The sequence below is a fragment of the Coloeus monedula genome, assembly GCF_965178545.1.
Source record: "Coloeus monedula genome assembly, chromosome: 35".
In the NCBI taxonomy this organism is placed as follows: domain Eukaryota; kingdom Metazoa; phylum Chordata; class Aves; order Passeriformes; family Corvidae; genus Coloeus; species Coloeus monedula.
This window is the reverse complement of record NC_138815.1, coordinates 2,875,926-2,897,652: the sequence shown is the minus strand read 5'-3', so window position 1 is coordinate 2,897,652 and position 21,727 is coordinate 2,875,926. Positions and strand designations below refer to the sequence as shown.

Genomic DNA, 21,727 nt, shown 5'->3' with positions numbered 1-21,727 from the left:
ATTCAAACAAAATTTCCCCAAAATCACCCCAAAAATTCCCTAAAAATCCCAAAAAACCCCCAAAACTTCTAAAAAAACCCCCAAAACCCCCCCAAAACCCCCAAAAAACCCTTCACAAATCCAAAAAAACAACCCCCCCCCAAACATCCCCAAAGCTCCCCAAAAAATCCCCAAAAATCCCCAAAATTACCAGAAGAATTCCAAAGACACCCCCAAAATTTCCAAAAAAAGCCCCCAAAAATCCCAAAAAAATTCCAAAAAAATCCCCCAAAATTCCAAAAAAATCCCCCAAAAATCCAAAAAAATCCCCCCAAAAAATCCCCAAAAAATTTTAAAAAAATCCCCAAAACTACACAAAAAAATCCAAAAAAATTCCCAAAAAATTCCCAAAAAATTCCTCAAAAATTCAAAAAAATTTTCCCCAAAATCACCCCAAAAATTCCCTAAAAATCCCCAAAAAATCCCCAAAACTTCTAAAAAAAACCCCCAAAACCCCCCCAAAACCCCCCAAAAACCCCTTCACAAATCCAAAAAAAATACCCCCCCCAAAAAAATCCCCAAAGCTCCCCGAAAAATCCTAAAAAACCCCCCAAAAATCAAAAAAAATCCCCCCAAAAAATCCCCAAAAAATTTAAAAAAAATCCCCAAAACTACCCAAAAAAATCCAAAAAAATTCCGAAAAAATTCCCAAAAAAATTCCTCAAAAATTCAAACAAAATTTCCCCAAAATTACCCCAAAAATTCCCTAAAAATCCCAAAAAAAACCCCAAAACCCCCAAAACTTCTTAAAAACCCCCCAAACGCCCCCAAAACCCCAAAAAACCCTTCACAAATCCAAAAAAACAACCCCCCCCAAACATCCCCAAAGCTCCCCAAAAAATCCCCAAAAATCCCCAAAATTACCAGAAGAATTCCAAAGACACCCCCAAAATTTCCAAAAAAATCCCCCCAAAAATCCCAAGAAAAATTCCCCAAAAAATCCCCCAAAATTCCAAAAAAATCCCCCAAAAATCCAAAAAAATCCCCCCAAAAAATCCCCAAAAAATTTAAAAAAAATCCCCAAAACTACCCAAAAATATCCAAAAAAAATCCAAAAAAATTCCCAAAAAATTCCTCAAAAATTCAAAAAAACCACTTCCCCAAAATCACCCCAAAAATTCCCTAAAAATCCCCAAAACTTCTAAAAAAAACCCCCAAAACCCCCCAAAAACCCCCTCAAAAATCCAAAAAAAATAAACCCCCCCCCCAAACATCCCCAAAGCTCCCCGAAAAATCCTAAAAAAAACCCCCCCAAAAATCAAAAAAAAAACCCCAAAAAAATCCCTCCTCCTCCTCCTCGCCCACCTTGACCCCATCGGGGAACAGGCAGCCTCCCTGGGCTACCTGGGCCATCCTCGCGGCCAGGGCGAGCAGCGCCCGCAGCTGGGCCAGCGCCGCCGCCAGCGCCTCCAGCTCGGCCGCGTTGGCGGCCCCGCGGAAGAAGAGGCTCCTGCGGTGCGTGGCCACGAAGCGGCTCCGCTCCACGGCCCTCTGCAGGCACTCGTGGACCACCTGCAGCAAGCTGCGGTAGCCGTTGCCCGGCGTGGCTTCGTCCAGGTCGAAGTCGGGAGCCACGCGGCTCAGGTGGGCCAGGGCGGGGCCCAGGTGGCGACCGTGGCGCAGGAGGGCGGCGCAGGCGTCGCAGAAACGCCGCGAGGTGCCCGAGGTGGAGCGGGAAAGGGCGAAGAAAGAGAGGTTGTCACTGGCCAGGAGCTGCAGGGACTGCAGGGGATCCATGGGGAGGGGCACTGGGAGGGTACTGGGAGGGGACTGGGAGGGGACTGGGAGGGACTGGGAGGGATTGGGAGGGGATTGGGGAAGAGTGGGAGGGGATTGGGAGGGACTGGGAGGGACTGGGAGGGGACTGGGAGGGACTGGGAGGGACTGGGAGGGGATTGGGAGGGGATTGGGAGGGACTGGGAGGGACTGGGAGGGACTGGGAGGGACTGGGAGGGGATTGGGGAAGAGTGGGAGGGGATTGGGAGGGACTGGGAGGGATTGGGAGGGACTGGGAGGGACTGGGAGGGATTGGGGGGGATTGGGAGGGATTGGGAGGGACTGGGAGGGATTGGGAGGGGATTGGGAGGGACTGGGAGGGACTGGGAGGGACTGGGAGGGACTGGGAGGGGATTGGGGAAGAGTGGGAGGGGATTGGGAGGGACTGGGAGGGATTGGGAGGGACTGGGAGGGACTGGGAGGGATTGGGGGGGATTGGGAGGGATTGGGAGGGACTGGGAGGGACTGGGAGGGACTGGGAGGGGATTGGGGAAGAGTGGGAGGGGATTGGGAGGGACTGGGAGGGACTGGGAGGGATTGGGAGGGACTGGGAGGGATTGGGGGGCACTGGGAGGGACTGGGAGGGATTGGGAGGGACTGGGAGGGACTGGGAGGGACTGGGAGGGACTAGGAGGGGATTGGGAGGGGATGGAGGGGAACTGGGAGGGACTGGGAGGGACTGGGAGGGATTGGGGGGGACTGGGAGGGACTGGGAGGGATTGGGAGGGATTGGGAGGGATTGGGGGGGATTGGGAGGGGATTGGGGGGGATTGGGAGGGGATTGGGAGGGACTGGGAGGGGATTGGGAGGGACTGGGAGGGACTGGGAGGGACTGGGAGGGACTGGGAGGGACTGGGAGGGGATTGGGAGGGACTGGGAGGGACTGGGAGGGGATTGGGAGGGACTGGGAGGGGATTGGGAGGGGATCTGGGGTGACTGGGGGGCACTGGGAGGGACTGGGAGGAACTGGGAGAGGACTGGGAAAGATTGGGAGGGAACTGGGGGGCACTGGGAGGGACTGGGAGGGACTGGGAGGGAACTGGGGGGACACTGGGAGGGACTGGGAGGGAACTGGGAGGGACTGGGAGGGACTGGGAGGGAACTGGGGGGGCACTGGGAGGGACTGGGAGGTCGCTGGACGTCGCTGGACGTTGCTGGCGGTCACTGGGAGGTCACTGGGAGGTCACTGGGAGGTCACTGGGATCCACTGGGAGGGTCCTGAGTAGTCCCGGGGTGGTCCCGGGGTGGTCACTGGGATGAACTGGGATGAACTGGGAGCCACTGGAACAGCGCTGGAATCCACTGGGAGCCACTGGGATGAACTGGGAGGGTCCTGGGTGATCCTGGATGGTCCTGGTAGGTCACTGGGCTGAACTGGGAGCCACTGGGATGAACTGGGATGGTGCTGGATGCTCCTGGAGGGTCACTGGGAGCCACTGGGAGCCACTGGGATGGTCCTGGAGGGTCACTGGGAGCCACTGGGATGGTGCTGGGTGGTCCTGGATGTCCTGGATGTCCACTGGGAACCACTGGGATGAACTGGGAGCCACTGGGACGGTCCTGGAAGATCACTGGGAGCCACTGGGAGCCACTGGGATGGTCCTGGGTGGTCCTGGGTGGTCACTGGGAGCCACTGGGATGAACTGGGAGCCACTGGGACGGTCCTGGGTGGTCCTGGAGGGTCACTGGGAGCCACTGGGAGCCACTGGGAGCCACTGGGACGGTCCTGGAAGATCACTGGGAGCCACTGGGAGCCACTGGGATGGTCCTGGGTGGTCCTGGGTGGTCACTGGGAGCCACTGGGATGAACTGGGAGCCACTGGGACGGTCCTGGGTGGTCCTGGAGGGTCACTGGGAGCCACTGGGATGAACTGGGACAGTCCTGGATGTCCACCGGGAGCCACTGGGATGAACTGGGAGCCACTGGAACAGCGCTGGAATCCACCGGGAGGTCACTGGGAGCCACTGGGAGCCACTGGGATGAACTGGGACGAACTGGGACGAACTGGGACGATCCTGGATGTCCACCGGGAGGTCACTGGGCTGAACTGGAATGAACTGGGACGAACTGGGACGAACTGGGACGATCCTGGATGTCCACCGGGAGGTCACTGGGAGCCACTGGGAGCCACTGGGATGAACTGGGATGGTCCGGGGGGGTCCTGGGATGGTCCTGGGGGGAGTCCCGGGAGGTCACTGGGCTGAACTGGGCTGAACTGGTTTGAACTGGGAGGCTCCCGGCTCCGTCCCGAACCCTGCAGGGGGAGGGGGCGGGGCGGGGGGAGGGGCGGGGCGGGGGGAGGGGCGGAATTGGGGGGAGGGGGGGATTTGGGAATTGCTCAAAATCACCCCAAAATCCCCCAAAATCGCCCCAAAATCTCCCCAAAATCCCCCAAAATATCCCCAAATCCCCCAAAATATCCCAAAATCTCCCAAAAATCCCCAAAAAATTCCCCAAAATCCCCCCCAAATCCCCAAAATTCTCCTAAAAATCCCCCCAAAATTCCCCAAATGCACCCAACCCCCACAAATCCCCCCCAAAATCCCCCAAAATCCCCAGAATCCCCCTAAAATCCCCCAAATTCCCCCAAATCCCCTCAAAATCTCCTCAAAACCCCCAAAACCTCCCAAATCTCACCCAAAATCCCCCTAAAATTCCCTAAAATCCCCCCAAAATCCCTCCAAGATCCCCTCAAAATCCCCAAATTCCCCCTAAAATCCCCTTAAAATCCCCAAATTTCCCCCCAAAATCGCCCAAAATTCCCCCAAATTCCCCAAGATCCCCTCAAAATCCCCCAATTCCACCTAAAATCCCCCCAAATCCCCAAAAATCCCCAAATCCCCCTAAAATACCCCCCAAAATTCTCCTAAAATCCCGAAAATCCCCCCCAAATTCCCCCAAATCCCCAAAATTCTCCTAAAAATCCCCCAAAACCCCCCGAATGCACCCAACCTCCACAAATCCCCCCAAAATCCCCCAAAATCGCCCCAAATCCCCCCAAAATTTCCAAATCCCCCAAATTCTCCTTGAACCGCCCCCAAAATCCCCCTAAAATTCCCTAAAATCCCCCTAAAATCCCCCCAAAATCCCCAAAATTCCCCCAAATCCCCCCAAAATCCCCTTAAAATCCCCCCAAAATCCCCAAAATTCCCCCAAATCCCCCCAAAATCCCTCCAAGATCCCCTCAAAATCCCCAAATTCCCCCTAAAATCCCCAAAATCCCCCTAAAGTTCCCCCAAAATCCCCCTAAAATTCCCCCAAAATCCCCCTAAAATTCCCTAAAATCCCCTTAAAATCCCCCCAAAATCCCCAAAATTCCCCCAAATCCCCCCAAAATCCCTCCAAGATCCCCTCAAAATCCCCAAATTCCCCCTAAAATCCCCAAAATCCCCCTAAAGTTCCCCCAAAATCCCCCTAAAATTCCCCCAAAATCCCCCTAAAATTCCCTAAAATCCCCTTAAAATCCCCCCAAAATCCCCAAAATTCCCCCAAATCCCCCCAAAATCCCTCCAAGATCCCCTCAAAATCCCCAAATTCCCCCTAAAATCCCCAAAATCCCCCTAAAGTTCCCCCAAAATCCCCCTAAAATTCCCTAAAATCCCCCTAAAATTCCCTAAAATCCCCTTAAAATCCCCCCAAAATCCCCAAAATTCCCCCAAATCCCCCCAAAATCCCTCCAAGATCCCCTCAAAATCCCCAAATTCCCCCTAAAATCCCCAAAATCCCCCTAAAATTCCCCCAAAATCCCCCCAAAATCCCCCTAAATCCCCCCAAAATCCCCAAAATTCCCCCAAATCCCCCCAAAATCCCTCCAAGATCCCCTCAAAATCCCCAAATTCTCCCTAAAATCCCCAAAATCCCCCTAAAATTCCCCCAAAATCCCCCTAAAATTCCCTAAAATCCCCCTAAATCCCCAAAATTCCCCCAAATCCCCCCAAAATCCCTCCAAGATCCCCTCAAAATCCCCAAATTCCCCCTAAAATCCCCAAAATCCCCCCCAAAATCTCCCCAAATCCCCCAAAAATCTCCCAAATTCCCCCCAAATTCCCCTCCCCCCCCCCCCCCATCCCAACCCCGGGCTGGGAATGGGGGAGGGGCCGCGGGGGGTCCCGGGAGGGAAAAAATTGGGAAACGGAGCAAAAATTTGGGGAATTTTGGGTCAGAGGGGACGGGGGGGGAGGGGGGGGAGGGGCCAAAGGGAACCGGGACAGGGGACTGGGGGGGGAGGGGAATTGGGGGGGGGTTGGGGGGATTTTGGGGGGATTTTGGAGAATTTGGGGAAAATTTGGAGATTTTAGGGGAATTTTGGGGGGATTTGGGGGATTTTGGGGGGGATTTGGGAGAATTTTTGGGGGGGTTTTGGGGATTTTATGGGATTTTGGAGAATTTGGGGGGATTTTAGGGATTTTTGGGGGGATTCTGGGGGGATTTGGGGGAAATTTGGAGATTTTAGGGGAATTTTAGGGGGATTTGGGGGGATTTTTGGGGGGATTTTGGGGGATTTTGGGGGGATTTTGGGGGATTTTGGGGGGGATTTGTGGGGGTTGGGTGCATTCGGGGGATTTTGGGGGATTTTGGGGGGATTTGGGGGGGATTTTGGGGGATTTTGGGAGATTTGGGGGAAATTCGGGGGGTTGGGGGGATTTTGGGGAATTTCGGGAGATTTTGGGGATTTGGGGGAAATGTGGGGGGATTTGGGGGATTTTAGGGAATTTTGGGGCGTTTTGGGGGGATTTGGGGGCATTTTCTGGGGATTTTGGGGGGATTTGGGGGGATTTTGGGGGTCTTTGGGGGATTTTAGGAAATTTCAGGGGGATTTGGGGGGATTTCGGGGAAAATTGGAGATTTTAGGGGGATTCCGGGGATTTTGGGGGGGAATTTGGGGGGATTTGGGGGGATTTTGGGGAATTTGGGGGGATTTCAGTGGGATTTGAGGGGGATTTTGGGGGAATTTGGGCGTCTTTGAGAGATTTTAGGAAATTTCAGGAGGATTTGGTGGGGGAATTTGGGGAATTGGGGGGAAATTTGGGGGGATTTTGGAGAAATTCGGAGATTTTAGAGGGATTTTAGGGGGATTAGGGGGATTTTGGGGAGATTTGGGGGGCATTTGGGGGAAATTTGGGGATTTTGGGGAGTTTTTTGGGATTTGGGGGATTTGGGGGGGATTTTGGGGAATTTAGAGGGGAATTGGGGGGATTTTGGGGGCGGTTCGAGGAGAATTTGGGGGATTTGGGAATTTTGGGGGGATTTGGGGCATTTGGGGGGGATTTTGGGAGGTTTAGGGGATTTTGGGGGGATTCGGGGGGGTTGCTGCAGTTTTGGGGCATTTCAGGGCCATTTGAGGAGCAGTTTTTGGCTTTTGGGGACAATTCGTGGAATTTTGGGGCATTTTGGGGCATTTTGAGCCAATTCCGAGGCAATTTTGGGGAAGTTTTGGGGCCTTTCGTGTCCTTTTGGGGCAGTTTCGGGGCAGTTCGGGCTCCTTTGACGTCGCCTTTGGGCACTTTTGGGGCAATTTCAGGAACTTTTGGGACATTTCGAGATTTTTGGCCATTTCGGGGCATTTCCAGGCAATTTTTGGGGCAGTTTGGGGCCGTTTTCGGTCAATTTTCCCCCTTTCTGGATTCTTCCCCCCCCTTCCCTCCCCTCCCCCACCCGGGGGTCTCCCCCCTCCCCCTCCCCCCCCCCCCCCAAATTTTGGAGCCCCCCCCCCCTCCCCCCGGGGCGCTCCCACCTGTGGCTCCCCCGCCCCGCCACTTCCGCACACGTGACTCGGCACTGCCCAATCAGCGCCCGCCGTTCGCGAGCGGGTGACTCCTCTCGGCCAATCAGAGCGCGGATTTCCGCCGTCACGTGACGGAATGCCGCCAATCAGAGGAGAGCGCCCAGGGCGCGTCGCTATGGCAACGGGCCCGGCCGATCACGTGACCGCCGCGGCCTAAAAAAAAAAAAAAAAAAAGCCCCCAAAATAACCCAAAAATGGCCCAAAATCGGCCGAAAATGACCCAAAAATGATCCAAACTTCACCCGAACTCTCCTAAAACTTCCCCCGAATCCCACACGCGTCCAAAAACTGCCGCAAACCGCTCGAAAATCGACCGCAAATGACCTAAAATGACCCAAAATGACCAAAAGTGATCACAAATGACCCAAAAAGACCAAAAATGACCCAAAATGACCCAAAACCACCCAAAATTGTCCCTTGTAGAACTCGAGCTCTTCTCGTTGGTTTTGGGGACAGCTTTGTCCCCTGTGTCCCCAAGTCCCTCCCGGTGGCCCCAGTTTGGGGCATTTTGGGTCATTTTGGGGCCATTTTGGGACATTTTGGGCCATTTTGGGCCATTTTGGGGCTATTTGGGGCCATTTTGGGGACATTTTGGGGCAGTTTGGGGCGGTTTGGGTAATTTTGGGGCAGTTTGTGTCTTTTGGGAGACATTTCGGGACATTTCGGGTCATTTTGGGTCATTTTGGATCATTTGGGGTCAGTTTGGGACATTTTGGGTCATTTTGGGGACATTGTGGGACATTTTGGGTCATTTCGGGGTCATTTTGGGGCCATTTTGGGACATTTTGGGCCATTTTGGGCCATTTTGGGGCTATTTGGGGCCATTTTGGGGACATTTTGGGGCAGTTTGGGGCGGTTTGGGTAATTTTGGGGCAGTTTGTGTCTTTTGGGAGACATTTCGGGACATTTCGGGTCATTTTGGGTCATTTTGGATCATTTGGGGTCAGTTTGGGACATTTTGGGTCATTTTGGGGACATTGTGGGACATTTTGGGTCATTTCGGGGTCATTTTGGGGCCATTTTGGGTCATTTTGGGGCCATTTTGGGACATTTTGGGTCATTCGGGGCCATTTTGGGCCATTTTGGGTCATTTTGGGTACATTTTAGGGCCATTTTGGGTCATTTGGGGTCATTTGGGGCCATTTGGGGTCATTTGGGGTCATTTTGGGGCCATTTTTGGGTCATTTTGGGGTCATTTGGGGCCATTTTTGGGTCATTTTGGGGACATTTTGGGACACTTTGGGGACATTTTGGGGCAGTTTGGTTCATTTTGGGTACATTTTGGGGCCATTTTGGGTCATTTTGGGTCATTTTGGGTCATTCGGGGCCATTTTGGGTCATTTTGGGTACATTTTGGGTCATTTTGGGTCATTTTGGGTCATTTTGGGGCCATTTTGGGACACTTTGGGGACATTTTGGGTCATTCTGGGGTCATTTGGGGTCATTTTGGGGTCATTTTGGGACCACTTGGGACATTTGGGATCACCTTGGGACATTTTGGGGCCATTTTGGGTCATTTTGGGGCCATTTGGGACATTGGAGGACATTCGGGGCCATTTTGGGTCATTTTGGGTACATTTTGGGTCATTTTGGGTCATTTTGGGTCATTTTGGGGCCATTTTGGGACACTTTGGGGACATTTTGGGTCATTCTGGGGTCATTTGGGGTCATTTTGGGACCATTTGGGACATTTGGGATCACCCTGGGACATTTTGGGGCCATTTGGGGTCATTTTGGGGCCATTTGGGACATTGGAGGACATTCGGGGCCATTTTGGGTCATTTTGGGGCCATTTGGGACATTGGAGGACATTCGGGGCCATTTTGGGTCATTTGGGGGCCATTTGGGGGCAGTTTGGGTCATTCGGGGCCATTTTGGGCCATTTTGGGTCATTTTGGGGACACGGCGCCGCCCCCAATAAAATCCTCGTTCATTAAAAGGTTAATTGGGTCATTGGCGGTGGGGGAGGGGCGAGGTCAAAGCGGGGCTGGGGGAGGGGCCATCGGCTTTTTCCCACGCCCCTCCCCCACCCCCATGGGGATTTTTTGGGGGAGGGTGGGGGAGGGGCGAGATCAAAGGGGGGGGAGGGGCCATCGGTTTTTTCCCACGCCCCTCCCCCACCCCCAAAAATCCCCAAGGGGGGGTGGGGGAGGGGTCGGGGAGGGTGGGGGAGGGGCCATCGGTTTTTTTCCCACGCCCCTCCCCCACCCCCATGGGGATTTTTTTGGGAGGTGGGGGAGGGGCGAGATCAAAGCGGGGGTGGGGGAGGGGTCGGGAAGGTGGGGGAGGGGTCAGTGCCTTTTTCCCACGCCCCTCCCCCACCCCCAAAAATCCCCGGGGGGGGGTGGGGGAGGGGTCGGGGAGGGTGGGGGAGGGGCCATCGGTTTTTTCCCACGCCCCTCCCCCACCCCCAAAAATCCCCATGGGGGGGGGTGGGGGAGGGGTCGGGGAGGGTGGGGGAGGGGCGAGGTCAAAGGGGGGGTGGGGGAGGGGTCAGTGCCTTTTTCCCACGCCCCTCCCCCACCCCCATGGGGATTTTTTGGGGGAGGGTGGGGGAGGGGCGAGGTCAGGAAATGCCGAAACTTCCTCGCCGGAGCCGCAGCCCCTCCCCCACCCCCCGGCCCCCCCCCCCCCCCCCCGGCCCCGCCCCTCCCCCACCCTTCCGGCTGGAGTCGAGTTTTGGGTGGAAAACGCCGGAATTTGGGAGCCGGGGCAGAGCAGGTAGGTGGGGGGAGGGGCAAGGGGGGGTGGGGGAGGGGAGGTTGGGGACGGCTTGGGGACCTCTTGGGCTACTTGGGGACCCTCCTGGGCCACCTGGGGACACCTTGGACCACCTGGGGACCTCTTGGGCCACCTCTGTCCTTCCTGGGCCACCTGGGGACCTCCTGGGCTACCTGGGGACCTCCTGGGCCAGCTGGGGATGTCTTGGGGCCACCTGGGGACCTCTTGGACCACCTGGGGACCTCCTGGGCCACCTCTGTCCTTCCTGGGCCACCTCTGTCCTTCCTGGGCCACCTGGGGACCTCCTGGGCTACTTGGGGACCTCTAGGGCCACCTGGGGACCTCTTGGACCACCTGGGGACCTCCTGGGCCACCTCTGTCCTTCCTGGGCCACCTGGGGACCTCCTGGGCTACTTGGGGACACCTGGGGGCCACCTGGGGATGTCTTGGGGCCACCTGGGAACATCTTGGGCCACTTGGGATCATCTTGGGCCACCTCTTGGACCACCTGGGGACCTCCTGGGCCACCTGGGGACCCTCCTGGGCCACCTGGGGACACCTTGGACCACCTGGGGACCTCTTGGGCTACCTGGGGACCTCCTGGGCTACTTGGGGACCCTCTTGGGCCACCTGGGGACCTCTTGGGCCACCTCCATCCTTCCTGGGCTTCTCCTGGGCCACCTGGGGATGTCTTGGGGCCACCTGGGGATGTCTTGGGGCCACCTGGGGATGTCTTGGGGCCACCTGGGGACCCTCTTGGACCACCTCTGTCCTTCCTGGGCCACCTGGAGACCCTCTTGGGCCACCTGGGAACAGCCTGGGCCACCTGGGGACCTCTTGGACCACCTCTGTCCTTCCTGGGCCACCTGGGGACCTCCTGGGCTACTTGGGGACCCTCTTGGGCCACCTGGGGACCCTCTTGGACCACCTGGGGACACCTTGGACCACCTGGGGAGCTCTTGGACCACCTGGGGACCTCCTGGGCTACTTGGCCACCTCCTGGGCCACTTGGGGACCTCTTGGGCCACCTGGGAACAGCCTGGGCCACCTGAGAACCCCCTGGGCCACCTCCATCCTTCCTGGGTCACCTTCTGAACCACCTGGGGACCCTCTTGGGCCACCTGGGGACCACCTGGGGACCTCCTGGGCCACTTTCTGGGCCACCTGGGGATGTCTTGGGGCCACCTGGGGACGTCTTGGGGCCACCTGGGGACCCCCTGGGCCACTTGGGGATGCTCTGGGCCACCTGGGGACCCTCTTGGGCCACCTGGGAACATCCTGGGCCACCTGGGGACTCTCTTGGGCCACCTCTGTCCTCCCTGGGCCACTTGGGGACCCTCTTGGGCCACTTGGGGACCACCTGGGTCACCTCCTGGGCCACCTCTGTCCTCCCTGGGCCACCTGGGGACCCTCTTGGACCACCTGGGAACATCCTGGGCCACCTGGGGACTCTCTTGGGCCACCTCTGTCCTCCCTGGGCCACTTGGGGACCCTCTTGGGCCACTTGGGGACCACCTGGGTCACCTCCTGGGCCACCTCTGTCCTCCCTGGGCCACCTGGGGACCTTCTTGGACCACCTTTGTCCTTCCTGGGCCATTTGGGGACCCTCTTGGGCCACCTGGGGACCTCCTGGGCCACCTCCGTCCTCCCTGGGCCACCTGGAGACCCTCTTGGACCACCTCCTCCCCTCCCCCCCTCAGCCAACCACCGCAGTGGCCACCCCCCAGCCGATCACCGTGGCCACCACCACCACCACCACCGTGGCCACCACCACCGTGGCCACCACCACCATGTCCTCAACCCTGGTGCTGACCATCTACGTGCTGACCTTCACCATCGGCTTCCCGGCCAACATCTTCACCTTAGCCACCCTACTAGCCAAATCCCGGCGCCGACTAGCCACCAGTAGCCACAACTCGCCAGCAGCGGCCACCCTCAACTCAGCCGACCTCCTCCTCCTCAACCTCACGGCCGCCGATCTCCTCCTGTTGCTTTTCTTGCCTTTCAAGATGGCCGAAGCCGCGGCCGGCATGAGGTGGCCACTACCGGCCGCTTTGTGTCCGGTAGCCAATTTCTGCTTCTACTCCAGCACGTACTTGAGCGGCCTCTTCCTGGCGGCCCTGAGCGTCCAGCGCTACCTGGGCGTGGCCTTCCCGCTGCGGCCACTGGGCCGCCGCTCCGGCCACGTCCTGGCTATCAGCGCGCTGTTGTGGCTACTGGCCGGTGGCCACTGCTCCGTGGTCTTCGTGGCCGAGCTGCACGGACGAGATGGGCCCGAGAGAGAGAGCGTCAAAGCCAACGCCGTGGACCTCAAGACCAACTCTGGTGACCCCATTGACCCCGTTGACCCCAAGACCCTCAAGCCCATTGACCCCAAGACCCTCAAACCCATTGACCTCAAGGGTGACCCCATTGACCTCATTGACCCCAAGACCCTCAAGCCCATTGACCCCAAGACCCTCAAGCCCATTGACCACAAGAGTGACCCCATTGACCCCATTGACCCCAAGGCCCTCAAAGCCAACCCTGTTGACCCCATTGACCTCAAGGGTGACCCCATTGACCTCGTTGACCCCAAGACCCTCAACCCCATTGACCCCAAGACCCTCAAACCCATTGACCACAAGAGTGACCCCATTGACCCCGTTGACCTCAAGACCCTCAAGCCCATTGACCCCAAGACCCTCAACCCCATTGACCACAAGGGGGACCCCGTTGACCCCAAGACCCTCAAGCCCATTGACCCCAAGACCCTCAAACCCATTGACCACAAGGGGGACCCCATTGACCCCGTTGACCCCAAGACCCTCAAGCCCATTGACCCCAAGACCCTCAAACCCATTGACCACAAGAGTGACCCCATTGACCCCGTTGACCCCAAGACCCTCAAAGCCAACCCTGTTGACCCCATTGACCTCAAGGGTGACCCCATTGACCCCGTTGACCCCAAGACCCTCAACCCCATTGACCCCAAGACCCTCAAACCCATTGACCACAAGAGTGACCCCATTGACCCCGTTGACCTCAAGACCCTCAAGCCCATTGACCCCAAGACCCTCAAACCCATTGACCACAAGAGTGACCCCATTGACCCCGTTGACCCCAAGGCCCTCAAAGCCAACCCTGTTGACCCCATTGACCTCAAGGGTGACCCCATTGACCCCGTTGACCCCAAGACCCTCAAGCCCATTGACCCCAAGACCCTCAAACCCATTGACCACAAGAGTGACCCCATTGACCCCGTTGACCCCAAGGCCCTCAAAGCCAACCCTGTTGACCCCATTGACCTCAAGGGTGACCCCATTGACCCCGTTGACCCCAAGACCCTCAAGCCCATTGACCCCAAGACCCTCAAACCCATTGACCACAAGGGGGACCCCGTTGACCCCGTTGACCTCAAGACCCTCAAGCCCATTGACCCCAAGACCCTCAAGCCCATTGACCCCAAGAGTGACCCCATTGACCCCGTTGACCTCAAGACCCTCAAGCCCATTGACCCCAAGACCCTCAAACCCATTGACCACAAGAGTGACCCCATTGACCCCGTTGACCCCAAGGCCCTCAAAGCCAACCCTGTTGACCCCATTGACCTCAAGGGTGACCCCATTGACCTCGTTGACCTCAAGACCCTCAACCCCATTGACCCCAAGACCCTCAAACCCATTGACCACAAGGGGGACCCCGTTGACCCCGTTGACCCCAAGACCCTCAAGCCCATTGACCCCAAGACCCTCAAACCCATTGACCACAAGGGGGACCCCGTTGACCCCGTTGACCACAAGACCCTCAAGCCCATTGACCCCAAGACCCTCAAACCCATTGACCACAAGGGGGACCCCGTTGACCCCAAGACCCTCAAGCCCATTGACCCCAAGACCCTCAAGCCTATTGACCACAAGAGTGACCCCATTGACCCCGTTGACCCCAAGGCCCTCAAAGCCAACCCTGTTGACCCCATTGACCTCAAGGGTGACCCCGTTGACCCCGTTGACCCCAAGACCCTCAAGCCCATTGACCCCAAGACCCTCAAACCCATTGACCACAAGGGGGACCCCGTTGACCCCGTTGACCCCAAGGCCCTCAAAGCCAACCCTGTTGACCCCATTGACCTCAAGGGTGACCCCATTGACCTCGTTGACCCCAAGACCCTCAACCCCATTGACCCCAAGACCCTCAAACCCATTGACCACAAGGGGGACCCCGTTGACCCCGTTGACCCCAAGACCCTCAAGCCCATTGACCCCAAGACCCTCAAACCCATTGACCACAAGGGGGACCCCGTTGACCCCGTTGACCACAAGACCCTCAAGCCCATTGACCCCAAGACCCTCAAACCCATTGACCACAAGGGGGACCCCGTTGACCCCAAGACCCTCAAGCCCATTGACCCCAAGACCCTCAAGCCTATTGACCCCAAGAGTGACCCCATTGACCCCGTTGACCCCAAGGCCCTCAAAGCCAACCCTGTTGACCCCATTGACCTCAAGGGTGACCCCGTTGACCCCGTTGACCCCAAGACCCTCAAGCCCATTGACCCCAAGACCCTCAAACCCATTGACCACAAGGGGGACCCCGTTGACCCCGTTGACCCCAAGGCCCTCAAAGCCAACCCTGTTGACCCCATTGACCTCAAGGGTGACCCCATTGACCTCGTTGACCCCAAGACCCTCAACCCCATTGACCCCAAGACCCTCAAACCCATTGACCACAAGGGGGACCCCGTTGACCCCGTTGACCCCAAGACCCTCAAGCCCATTGATCCCAAGAGTGACCCCATTGACCCCGTTGACCCCAAGGCCCTCAAAGCCAACCCTGTTGACCCCATTGACCTCAAGGGTGACCCCATTGACCTCGTTGACCCCAAGACCCTCAAGCCCATTGACCCCAAGACCCTCAAACCCATTGACCACAAGAGTGACCCCGTTGACCTCGTTGACCCCAAGACCCTCAACCCCATTGACCCCAAGACCCTCAAGCCCATTGACCACAAGGGTGACCCCATTGACCCCGTTGACCCCAAGACCCTCAAGCCCATTGACCCCAAGACCCTCAACCCCATTGACCCCAAGACCCTCAACCCCATTGACCCCAAGACCCTCAACCCCATTGACCCCAAGACCCTCAAGCTCATTGACCCCAAGACCCTCAAACCCAACCCTGTTGACCTCAAGACCCTCCAAGCCAACCCTGTTGACCTCAAGACCTTTAACCCCAAGACCCTCAACCTCGTTGACCCCAAGACCCTCAAATCCAACCCAGTTGACCCCGTTGACCTCAAGACCCTCAACCTCGTTGACCTCAAGGCCGACCCTGTTGACGCCGTTGACCTCAAGACCCTCCAAGCCAACCCCGTTGACCTCAAGACCCTCCAAGCCAACCCCGTTGACCTCAAGACCCTTAACGCCAAGACCTCCAGCCTCGTTGACCTTAAGGGTGACCCCGTTGACCCCAAGACCCTCAAACCCAACCCCATTGACCCCATTGAGCCCCAGACCAACCCTGTTGACCCCGTTGACCTCAAGACCCTCAACCTCAACCTCCCCAAGACCTCCAACCCCAAATTCCCCAGGGCCCCCAACCCTGTTGACCCCGTAGGTGACCCCATTGACCCCAAGGGTGACCCCATTGACCCCAATGGTGACTCCATTCACCCCATTGACCCAACTGACCCCAAGGGTGATTCCATTGACCCCACTGACCCCAAGGGTGACCGCATTGACCCCAAGGGTGATTCCATTGACCTCGTTGACTCCATTGACCCCAAGAGTGACCCCATTGACCCCACTGACCCCAAGGGTGACCCCATTGACCCCAATGGTGACTCCATTGACCCCATTGACCCCACTGACCCCAAGGGTGATTCCACTGACCCCAAGAGTGACCCCATTGACCCCAACAGTGAGCCCGTTGACCCCAAGGGTGACCCCACTGACCCCAACACTGATTCCATTGACCCCATTGACCCCAAGGGTGACCCCGTTGACCCAACTGACCCCAAGGGGGATTCCATTGACCCCATTGACCCCGTGGGTGACCCCATTGACCCCAAGGGTGATTCCATTGACCCCATTGACCCCAATGGTGACTCCATTGACCCCATTGACCCCACTGACCCCAAGGGTGACCCCAGTGACCCCAAGGATGACCCCATTGACCCCAAGGATGACCCCATTGACCCCAATGGTGACTCCATTGACCCCATTGACCCCACTGACCCCAAGGGTGACCCCATTGACCCCAAGGGTGACCCCATTGACTCAATTGACCCCAAGGGTGATTCCATTGACCCCACTGACCCCAAGGGTGACCCCACTGACCCCAAGGGTGACCGCATTGACCCCAAGGGTGATTCCATTGACCTCGTTGACTCCATTGACCCCAAGAGTGACCCCATTGACCCCACTGACCCCAAGGGTGACCCCATTGACCCCAAGGGTGACTCCATTGACCCCATTGACCTCACTGACCCCAAGGGTGATTCCACTGACCCCAAGGGTGACCCCATTGACCCCAATGGTGACCCCATTGACCCCAAGGGTGACTCCATTCACCCCATTGACTCAATTGACCCCAAAGGCGACTCCAATGACCCCATTGACCCCAAGGGTGACCCCAATGACCTCACTGACCCCGTAGGTGACCCCATTGACCCCAAGCGTGATTCCATTGATCTCATTGACTCCATTGACCCCAAGGGTGACCCCAATGACCCCACTGACCCCATTGACCCCAAGCGTGATTCCATTGACCTCATTGACTCCATTGACCCCAAGGGTGACCCCATTGACCCCAAGCGTGATTCCATTGATCTCATTGACTCCATTGACCCCAAGGGTGACCCCATTGACCCCAAGGGTGACTCCATTCACCCCATTGACTCCATTGACCCCAAGGGTGATTCCATTGACCTCATTGACCCCACAGGTGACCCCGCCGACCCCTCGGCCCCCAACCGCCCATCCCGCTGCTACGACGACTTCTCGGCGGCCCAGCTGCGCTTCGTGCTGCCGCTGCGCCTCGAGTTCTTCTTCGTCCTCTTCCTCGCCCCTTTCTCCGTCACCGTCTTCTGCTACGTCGGCTTCGTCCGGGCTCTGCTGGCCAGGCCGGCCTTGCCCAAGGCCAAACGGCGGCGAGCCGTGGGCTTGGCCGTGGCCAGCACGGTCATCTTCGGCGTCTGCTTCGCCCCCTACAACGTCTCGCACGTGGTGGGCTTCGCGCAGGGCCGCAGCCCGGCCTGGCGCGTCTACGCCACGCTGCTCAGCAGCCTCAACGCCGCCATCGACCCTTTGGTCTTCTACTTCTCGTCCGGCGCCGTCCGGCAGGCGCTGGCCGGAGTGGGGGCGGCGGTCAGGGCGTGGGGGAGGGGGGAGGGGAGGTGAGGTCTTCACCTCAAGAGCCTCAAGGCCGTTGACCCCAAGAGCTTCGACCTCGTTGACCACAAGGGTGACCCTGTTGACCCCGTTGACCTCAAGACCCTCAAAGCCAACCCCGTTGACCCCCTTGACCTCAAGAGTGACCCCATTGACCCTGTTGACCTCAAAACCCTCAACCCCGTTGGCCCCGTTGACCCCAAGACCAACCCCATTGACCCCGTTGACCTCAAGACCCTCAAAGCCAACCCCGTTGACCCCCTTGACCTCAAGGCTGACCCCATTGACCCTGTTGACCTCAAGACCCTCAACCCCGTTGACCCCAAGACCAACCCCGTTGACCTCGAGACCTTCAACCTCATTGACCTCAAGGGTGACCCTGTTGACCCCAAGACTGACCCCGTTGACCCCCTTGACCTCAAGAGCGACCCCATTGACCCCGTTGACCCCAAGACTGACCCGGTTGACCCCGTTGACCTCAAGACCCTCAAACCCAACCCCCTTGACCCCACTGACCTCAAGAGCGACCCCACTGACCCCAAGACCAACCCCAGTGACCCCGTTGACCCCGTTGACCTCAAGAGCGACCCCATTGACCCCGTTGACCTCAAGACCCTCAAAGCCAACCCTGTTGACCCCCTTGACCTCAAGAGTGACCCCATTGACCCTGTTGACCTCAAGACCCTCAACCCCGTTGACCCCAAGACCAACCCCGTTGACCTCGAGACCTTCAACCTCATTGACCTCAAGGGTGACCCTGTTGACCCCGAGACTGACCCCGTTGACCCCACTGACCTCAAGAGCGACCCCATTGACCCCGTTGACCCCAAGACTGACCCGGTTGACCCCGTTGACCTCAAGACCCTCAAACCCAACCCCCTTGACCCCATTGACCTCAAGGCTGACCCCACTGACCCCAAGACCAACCCCAGTGACCCCGTTGACCCCGTTGACCTCAAGAGCGACCCCATTGACCCCGTTGACCTCAAGACCCTCAAACCCAACCCCGTTGACCCCACTGACCTCAAGAGTGACCCCGTTGGCCCCGTTGATCCCAAGACCAACCCCATTGACCCCGTTGACCCCAAGACTGACCCCACTGACCCCGTTGACCTCAAGAGCGACCCCATTGACCCCGTTGACCCCATTGACCTCAAGACCCTCAAGCTCGTTGACCCCAAGGGTGACCTTGTTGACCTCAAGAGAGGGGGTGGGGAAGGGGGAGGGTGAAGTGGGAGTGGGGGGGATGGGATGGCAGGAATTTTTGCAGAATGGGGGTGGGAAGGGGAGAGGAACCCCCAAATCCTCTCAAATCCGCCCAAATCCCCCCAAAATCCCTTCAAATCTGCCCCAAATCCCCTGAAAATCCCTGCAAATGCCCCCAAAATGCAGCTGGAAAGGGTGAAGGAAGGCTGGAATCCCCCCAAATCCCCCCCAAATCCCAAAAATCTCCCCAAAATCCACCTGGAAAGGGTTAAGGAACCCAAATCCCCCCAAAATCCCCCCAAATCCCAAAAATCTGCACAAAATGCAGCTGGAAAGGGGGAAGGAACCCCAAAATTACCCCCAATCCCCCCAAATCCTCCCCGAATCTGCCCAAAATCTCCTCAAATCCCCCCAAAATCCCCCCAAATCTGCCCAAAATCCCCACAAATCCCCCCAAAATCCCGAAAATCCCCCCAAAGTGTGGCTGGAAAGGGGGAAGGAAGGCCAAAATTGCCCCAAAATCCCCCCAAATCCTCCCAAAATCCCAAAAATCCCCCCCAAATCCACCTGGAAAGGGTCAAGGAACCCCAAAATCCCCCCAAATTGCTCCAACTTGCCCCAGAATCCACCTGGAAGAGGTTAAAGAACCCCAGAATCCCCAGAAATCCTCCCCAAATCCCCAAAATCCTCCCAAAATCCCCCCAAAATTGCCCCCAAATCCACCTGGAAAGGGTCAAGAAACCCCAAAATCCCCCCAAATCCCCCCAAAATCCACCTGGAAAGGGTCAAGGAACCCCAAAATCCACCTGGAAAGGGTCAAGGAACCCCAAAATCCCCCCAAATCCCCCCAAAATCCACCTGGAAAGGGTCAAGGATCCCCAAAATCCCCCCAAATCCCCCCAAAATCCACCTGGAAAGGGTCAAGGATCCCCAAAATCCCCAAAATCCCCCCAAAATCCACCTGGAAAGGGTCAAGGAACCCCAAAATCCCCCCAAAATCCACCTGGAAAGGGTCAAGGAACCCCAAAATCCCAAAAATCCCCCCCCAAATCCACCTGGAAAGGGTCAAGGATCCCCAAAATCCCCCGAAATCCCCCCCAAAATCCACCTGGAAAGGGTCAAGGAATCCCAAAATCCCCCCAAATCCCCCCAAAATCCACCTGGAAAGGGTCAAGGATCCCCAAAATCCCCCCAAATCCCCCCAAAATCCACCTGGAAAGGGTCAAGGAATCCCAAAATCCCAAAAATCCCCCCCAAAATCCACCTGGAAAGGGTCAAGGAACCCCAAAATCCCAAGAAATCCCCCAAAATCCACCTGGAAAGGGTCACGGAACCCCAAAATCCCAAAAATTCCCCCAAAACGAACCTGGAAAGGGTTAAGGAACCCCAAAATCCCCAGAAATCCCCCCAAAATCCACCTGGAAAGGGTCAAGGAACCCCAAAATCCCCCCAAAATCCACCTGGAAAGGGTCAAGGAATCCCAAAATCCCAAAAATCCCCCCCAAAATCCACCTGGAAAGGGTCAAGGAATCCCAAAATCCCAAAAATCCCCCCCAAATCCACCTGGAAAGGGTCAAGGAACCCCAAAATCCCCCCAAATTGCTCCAACTTGCCCCAGAATCCACCTGGAAGAGGTTAAAGAACCCCAGAATCCCCAGAAATCCTCCCCAAATCCCCAAAATCCTCCCAAAATCCCCCCAAAATTGCCCCCAAATCCACCTGGAAAGGGTCAAGAAACCCCAAAATCCCCCCAAATCCCCCCAAAATCCACCTGGAAAGGGTCAAGGAACCCCAAAATCCCAAAAATCCCCCCCCAAATCCACCTGGAAAGGGTCAAGGAACCCCAAAATCCACCTGGAAAGGGTCAAGGAACCCCAAAATCCCCCCAAATCCCCCCAAAATCCACCTGGAAAGGGTCAAGGAACCCCAAAATCCCAAAAATCCCCCCCCAAATCCACCTGGAAAGGGTCAAGGATCCCCAAAATCCCCCGAAATCCCCCCAAAATCCACCTGGAAAGGGTCAAGGAATCCCAAAATCCCCCCAAATCAAAATGAACCTGGAAAGGGTCAAGGAACCCCAAAATCCCCCCAAATTCCCCCAAAATCCACCTGGAAAGGGTCAAGGATCGCCAAAATCCCCAGAAATCCCCCCAAAATCCACCTGGAAAGGGTCAAGGATCCCCAAAATCCCCCCAAATCCCCTCAAATCCCCCCAAAATCCCCCCAAATCTGCCCAAAATCCCAAAAATCCCCCCAAAATCCACCTGGAAAGGGTCAAGGAACCCCAAAATCCCAAAAATCCCCCCAAAATCCACCTGGAAAGGGTCAAGGAACCCCAAAATCCCCAGAAATCCCCCCAAAATACACCTGGAAAGGGTCAAGGAACCCCAAAATCCCCAAAAATTCCCCCAAAATCCACCTGGAAAGGGTCAAGGAACCCCAAAATCCCAAAAATCCCCCCAAAATCCACCTGGAAAGGGTCAAGGAATCCCAAAATCCCCCCAAATCCCCCCAAAATCCACCTGGAAAGGGTCAAGAAACCCCAAAATCCCCCCAAAATCCCCCCAAAATCCACCTGGAAAGGGTCAAGGAATCCCAAAATCCCAAAAATCCCCCCCCAAATCCACCTGGAAAGGGTCAAGGAATCCCAAAATCCCCCCAAATCCCCCCAAAATCCACCTGGAAAGGGTCAAGGAACCCCAAAATCCCCCCAAATCTCCCCAAAATCCACCTGGAAAGGGTCAAGGATCCCCAAAATCCCCCCAAAATCCACCTGGAAAGGGTCAAGGAATCCCAAAATCCCAAAACCCCCCCCAAAATCCACCTGGA

At 56.9% G+C, this 21,727-nt stretch overlaps 1 protein-coding gene across 1 annotated transcript in view; it reads right to left on the bottom strand.

Moving 5' to 3' along the window:
* LIPE (lipase E, hormone sensitive type) overlaps window positions 1-1,985 on the bottom strand; it is a gene marked incomplete at its 3' end in the record, with an annotated part of 33,182 nt that extends 31,197 nt beyond the window's left edge. The window contains exon 1 of the mRNA XM_082299901.1: window positions 1,345-1,985. Within this exon, the coding sequence (XP_082156027.1) occupies window positions 1,345-1,776 (432 nt within the window). The 5' untranslated portion in view covers window positions 1,777-1,985. The remainder of the gene's footprint in view (window positions 1-1,344) is intronic.
* Between the last annotated feature and the right edge of the window lie 19,742 nt (window positions 1,986-21,727).